Source organism: Heptranchias perlo, chromosome 35, assembly GCF_035084215.1.
Source record: "Heptranchias perlo isolate sHepPer1 chromosome 35, sHepPer1.hap1, whole genome shotgun sequence".
NCBI classification, from domain to species: domain Eukaryota; kingdom Metazoa; phylum Chordata; class Chondrichthyes; order Hexanchiformes; family Hexanchidae; genus Heptranchias; species Heptranchias perlo.
In genome coordinates, this window is record NC_090359.1 from 23,714,585 (window position 1) to 23,721,590 (window position 7,006).

General features: G+C 46.4%; 1 protein-coding gene across 1 annotated transcript; it reads left to right on the forward strand.

The window, feature by feature from the left end:
* Positions 1-2,957: 2,957 nt before the first annotated feature.
* Positions 2,958-4,589, forward strand: LOC137302311 (neurosecretory protein VGF-like). Its single transcript, XM_067971950.1, has one exon. It carries the CDS (start codon positions 2,958-2,960, stop codon positions 4,587-4,589), a length of 1,632 nt encoding a protein of 543 aa, XP_067828051.1.
* Positions 4,590-7,006: the final 2,417 nt, after the last annotated feature.

Genomic DNA, 7,006 nt, shown 5'->3' on the forward strand with positions numbered 1-7,006 from the left:
GTTGGAGATCCACGAGGGTAGAACGGTAGATCAGCCAATGACCACCCCCACCCCCCCAGTCTGTGATAAACTGGCGGGCTCAATGTTGCAAAGGCTGAACCCGTGCCCTGCAGTCTCCAGAGAGAAAGGAACCATTCACCATTTCACCATTGAGTGCCTTGAGCTGTCGGCTCCTGTCAACCCAGTCAAGAATCCCAGAGTTGCTATGGTAACCGGGAGGCTGCAGACGTGGGCTCAGTCTTCAGGGAACTGCAGATCAATTGGTTGTCACGGTAACAGCTACTCATATCCTGCACTCTGGGTCCTTATCTCTTCTGTCCACCGCTGTGTGCATCTCCTTCCCCTAGATTGTGTTTACGCTTCAAATTAAACCAGGATAATATGATCGGTTCACCCCCCCAAAAAAAACAAGACATTTTTATTTATAACTCTTGGGCACCTGTTCCGCTTTCATAAGTTGGAGCTTCTCGCCCATATCCGACAGCTGCGGCAAAGATAGATTGACCGTAAACTCTCACATTTAACAGCACAGAACACATATGACAGAACAATTCACATCCACTGAACGTCTATCCTGATAGTGTTCGGAGGAACTGATCAGTTAGAACTAGACTGTGGATCAGAGAGAGACAGACAGAAAGGCAGACTGACACGCACACACATATACACATATATACACACATATACTCACATACATACGCACACGCACACATGCACAGACACATGCGAACACGGAGAAATACACACAGACACACACACATACACAGACACACACATATATACACACTCACATACACAGACACACACATACACAGAGAAATACACACGCATACACATATAGACAGAGAGATACACACAGACATGCACACATACACACACATACACAGAGACACAAACACACACATGCACAGAGATACACACATATACACAGACACACACAAAGGCGGACGGACACACACATACACAGAGATACACACACATGCATACACACACAGACAGACAGAAATACACACGGAAAAAGAGATATAATCTGTCATATACGGGACAGAGAAAAACACAAGAGACAATGAGACAGACTGAGAGCTTCAGAAACAGGGATACAAAGACACACAGACATAGCCGGTCACACAGAATCAGACAAAGAGAGAGTGTAATAGATGGATAGAGACCACGATACAGAGATAGATAGAGAGATGGGCGTATAGTGGGTGGGTGGGGAAGCGGGAGTGGGGGGAGAAAAGCAGTCAGTAGAATATCGGGGAGAGAATGTGCATGAGTGAAAATGCCCTTTGTTTGTCAGTCTGTCTGTCTCTCTATTTCTGTCCCTGCCGATGTCCTATCTATGCCTCTCTGTTTGTCTCTATCTATTTTGATGTCTGTCTCTTTCTGACTGTCCGCTTGTCTCTTTCTGTTTCCTTGTCTTGGCTTCCCCTCAGTTACTTTCGTTATCTATTTCTCAGTCTCTTTCTGTCTCTCTCTCTCTCTCTTATGCCTCTATCTGTTTCTGTCACTGTCTGTCTGTTTGTCTTCCTGTCTATCTCTCCGCCTATCTGTTTCTATCCCTCTTTCTGTCTCTGTCTGCCTATCTCTCTTTCTTTCTGTCTCTATCTCTCCGTGTCTCTCTGCCTTCGTTTCTCTCTCTTTCTAACTCTCTCCCTTTGCCTGTCTGTCTCTATCTGTCCGTTTCTCTCTTTGTTTCTCTTGCTTATGTCTGTCTATGCCTGTCTGCCTCTGACTCTGTCCGCCAATCAATTGTTGCTTTGTCCCTGTGTGTTTCTGCCTCTCCGTCTGTTTCTCTCACTCTTTGTCTCTGCCTGTCTCTTCCTGAGTGTGTCTCACTTTCTCTCTTCATGTCTGTCTCTGCCTCTCTTTCTCTGTCTGTCTCTCTCCTTGTGTGCGTCGCTGTTTCTCTCTCTCCTTTTCTCTCCGAGTGCCTGTCTCTGTCTCGTTGTCTTTGCCTGTCTGTCTGACTGCCTGTCTCTCTTTCAGTATCTCTCTCCCTGTGTCTCTCTCTGCCTCTCGCTCTCTTTCCCGATCTCTGCCTATCACTATGATACTTCCGCTGCATTTTCTGATCCCCAAGGGAAGCTTGCGGTCAGGATTGTTCCCCACGTTTGATCCTATCCGGTTATTTGTTATAAAATCGGTTGTCACAGTCACATAGATGGCTTGATCAATTGTGAATCTGTGTTAGTCAGTCGGACACAAGCACACCGATAGGGGGCAGTCCACTTCCACTTCTGTTGGCGAATGTCATTTGTTCAGTATTGTCTGAATGGTTTTCAGCAGCTTTAAAGGGATACCATCTTGGGGGCGGGGTGGAGGGGGAGATGTTTAACAAACACCTTTACTCATGAGTACAGTTCCATCTGTACCCACTCCAGAAGACATCAATTCTTATTGACTTGACCCTGTGTTTACTTAACAACAATTATGTGGAGATGCCGGTGATGGACTGGGGTTGACAAATGTAAAGAATCTTACAACACCAGGTTATAGTCCAGCTGTTGGACTATAACCTGGTGTTGTAAGATTCTTTACATTTAACAACAATTAGGCTTTGTGACCTTAAAGAGACATGGCAGCAGACTAATACGTTGGGTGTCACACGACATAACACTCCCGTCATTATAAAACAGTGACGATGAGCAACGCCACGGGAGAGCTTATCTATCATATTGTCAATAGAAAAATGAATCCATAAAACTTTAATGTATCATTTGGAGATTATAAAACCTCTATTTGTACCGCAGGGAGGATTTCTTCTGTAACCAGCCTGAAAATCTCAGTCCAAGGTTGACAGGAGTCACTCATTTGCATATATGCAAATAGAATTGGTGACATATGCTGAGGATCATTGACTTCAAGGCAATGATCGGCAGTTAGGAAGCAGGTCTCACTTTCTTCTTCTTTCTGTGTTTTGTATCCGTAGTTTCCCCCGCCCCCCACCCCCAAAGATGATTTGGTCAACTCGATCGCCGACTGCCCTTGTACTCGTCACCATTACTCTCTTGTGCCTGGGCTCCATCGGCGCTGCGCCCCTCAATGAAGAGACCCATGGAGAACACTTGCACCAAACCAAACCAAAAGAAAGCGGTCAGATCCCTCACTCCCTACACGACCAAGGCGAGGCCACGTTTGCAGAGGACATGAAAACGCCTGAGGGTCAGATTGAGACGGTCAAGAGCTACCAGATCAGATCTGCGCCGATATCCCACCCCAACGTCGCACACGAGCCCAGTTACGATGACGATCTGTTCAAAGACATGGACGCCAAGACATTGGCGGCGATTCTTCTACAGGCTTTGAAGGTAGACGAAACCAAACCTGAAAATAAGGGGCAGGAGGAGCCAAAGCGCCACAGCGGGAGTGCGTTGTCCTCATTGGATTACGGCTCACCAGAGCCCAGCGATGAGATAAAAAGGAACGACGACCTAGCCGAAAATGTAAAGAGTAGGACAAAAGTGACCAAGACGGAGAGGAGCCACGTCTCTGAAGACCGCATGCCTGAAAGCGAAGACTTGGACTGGACGGAGAAAGATGAGGGGAGGTTGACTCCCGAGAACGTGGAGAAGCTGGAGTCCATGCTGCAGGAACTGGAGAAATACAGCGCAGCCACCAAAAGGGAGAGGTCCAACACAGCTCAGCGTTCCTTACCAAAATATAACACCAAAGATGAGGAGTCAAAGGAAAATGATGTCTTGAGGGACCTGGATGCGTTTGAAGAACTGGTTGGACGGAAGCAGAAATACTCTGACTACGAAGAAAGTGAAGAAGATGCGAAAGACAGGATGGAATATCCTAACGAGTACGAAGGTGAGGATTTGGGTGGTCAGGGGGCCAGAGAGGCCAACAAGAAGAAAATAGAAGAAGAGAAGATGGCGGATATGGCGTCGGACCTGCTGTTGAAGTATCTGCTGAAAGAGGAGGACGGCGAAGAGGAAGAGAACAACGCCAGGGGGAGTAGTCCAAAGGACGAGAAGAAGAAAGGCGCCGTAGAGTCGGAGGAAGAGGCAGAAAATGTCTCAGAGGAGAAAAGATCGGATGAAGATGAAGATGATGGCATCGACCCGCAGACCATAGACAGGCTTATTGAGATCTCAAGCAAACTCCATCTGCCAGCAGACGATGTCATTGACATCATCAACGATGTGGAGAAGAAGAGGAAAGACTCAACAGAAAGGGTGGAAAGTAAACACAGGGCACCCTCAAGGGATAGGTTCAAATCTCCACCAGCTCGACCCGACTTACGCGAAAACAATTACTTGCCACGCCACCGGGCAGAGAAGTCAAGACACCGTGGCAACGACCAGATGACCCTCCAGGACCTGATGGGCACCGACAACGCGTTGGATTACGAGGGCATGCCTCTCTCCATCCCAAGAAGGTACCGACCCAAACCAAACGCTTACCCCAATTACATCCGCCCGCGGATAAGCCACCAACGACAGCGACCCTATTACTACCAACCCCCTCCCTCCCTCTTCAGGAACGAAGACTATTACGACGACGAGACGCAGGACAACGAGGAAGAACTGGAGAATTACATCGAGAAGATCCTGCTCAAACACCCAGAGGTCTTCCAGTAGCGCGGGCCCACAAAAATTAAATCAATGATCGTTTTTTTTTTCTTTGTCTAAAGTACCTGTTGTTGAGGTTTTTGTGCATGAGTCAGGCACCGTATTGGCACATCCCCCTGACATTCTCTGCATGGAGGCCCATTCGAACCACATGCGTCCCATCAAAAGCATTGTCCTCTCCAATATATTGGAAGGAAGGGAAGACGATCGCAGAAACAAAATCAGATATTTTTGTACCATTATATATCGGGCGACTTTTAGTAATATAGAATGTTTGAAACTTTGGGGCTGCCTCAAACCTTTAAAAGCCAACAGTCCCGTTAGATGTGACGATGGTGTTTGTGCGTGTGTGCATTTTACTTAAAATCATGTCAACTGTTTCCAAGGACCCCTGGGCGCAATCAGTTAAAAGAGGACACAGAGTGGGTAAGGTTCAGCTGATGGGAGTGACTGCGCACCCGAGCAGATAGTAACTCCTAATAATATTAAGTATTAAAGAGCCCAATGCATATGAGCAAGGCACTACCATGTTAATTGTGTGTGACAGTCTATCGTCAGCTGTTGGGTTCCCCCCAGATAACATACACACCTGGCCTGGCCGTTCAAGGAGTGCTTCCTTCATTAGGCATTGCTGATGCTGTGAACGACACTGAAACTCGTGGCATTGCTTCCAAGGGGACACGAGCCCCGGGGAGATGATCCAAACTCTTCCCCCAGATCCCCAAGAAAAAGTTTAGCAGACATTTTTAGTTGCAAGACAAAAAAAAAACCCCAATATAATAGAAGTTACAATACATTGAGCTAGGCTAGCTCAGAAACTAGCTCACCCTATACTGCAAAACTGCCTCAGACTTGACTACAGGAGTGATATCAAACAGTTGTTAAGAACAGGCAGCCTCCCTGATAGATTCCCTTCAGAAAATGGAATGAGGTGGGGACACAGGCAGGTTTAGAGCCGGGTTGCATTGCTAGCGGACATGAGTCAGTCAGTGATGGAAGAGTCCTTCATGTTTCCAACCCGACAGACTCCTCATCAGCTCGCTCTCTCTCTCATCTGAATCGAGAGCCGCTAACCTTTAAACAGAGCTCGCCTTTGGATTAACCCACCCACGTGGGACAGCTCAGTTACAGAGCCTGGGGCTAAATCGTTTGCCCTTTAGCCTTTAATGATTTCATTTCTGAATCAGTTTCGTGCGTCGATTTCACTGTCCGGCGAAGGATTTAGTGGGGAAACACAAGCATGTAAGATAATTCGTCTGGTGTCGACACCAGGTGGTAAACGCATTGGAGATAGTTCTGGCGAAATCGTTAAGGCAGGAGGAGGGGGGAGGAGGGAGGATTCCCAGAAATTGCACAGTATGGAATCTGCTACATACAGGAAAATACACAGTACTGAATTGGTTACATATAGGGAAATGCGCAGTATATAATCTGACACATACAGGAAAATGGACAGTATAGAATGTGTCACATACAGAAAAGTGCACAGTATAGTATATGTGTAACCAAGTTTGCAATCCCGTTACACGTGTTCACAAGGGGAGTCTCCCTCTCCTCCTCCCATTTAGTTGCAAATAACCCTTTTATCCCCATCGGCGTTATCCTAACGCAGGCGTTAACCCAGCTCTGGGCGCCCATGCAAAATTTAGGTCGAACAATGCCATCGCCATGTCGTTACGCACAGCGACCAAAGGGAATCCAACACAAATAACCAACACAATTATATATTTTTTAATGCATATTTAATTTCTCAAAGAGACGAGCCCAGTATTTGTGAGAACTCTTGGATTGGCGTGCCAATTTTTTTTCTTAGAGATGGACGGCAGTAGAAGCAGGATGCGAACCCGGCTCCTGTGTGTTTTCCACCCATCACCTGTCCCAGTACACAGTGAAGATTACCAGCATCCTGAAAGTGATGGTGCAACCAAAAGAATTGAAGCCTGAAATGAACGGGGAGGGGGAAACCGCACGTGGTGTTCCATTGTAAATTTTCTCAAGTCTGCAAATATTGCTTCTTGGAGTGTACGCAAGTCTTGTTATTTATCTGAAGAAAAATACAAAGTCTTTTGATGTAACAGCATCCGATGTCTTTTTGCATTCAATAAAACTTCAATGTTGTAAAATAGCACGGCGCGGGGGGGACCGGTTGACTACTAGTTTTGCTATGAATAAAAAGCAAATATTTTATTCAACAATAGTCTTTTTCTTACGGTTCAATTGGGATGATAGGGGCAGCTTCCTTGTGCTGTAACACAGCGGAGGATTAAAGCGTCACTGGGTTCTTATACAAAATAGTGCATCCGTCCGCAGTGGGTTACGTAGACTATTATGCACAGTCTCTCAATCTGTCACATACAGAATCTGTCACATACAGGAAAATGCACAGTATATAATCTGTCACATACAGGAAAATGCACAGTATATAA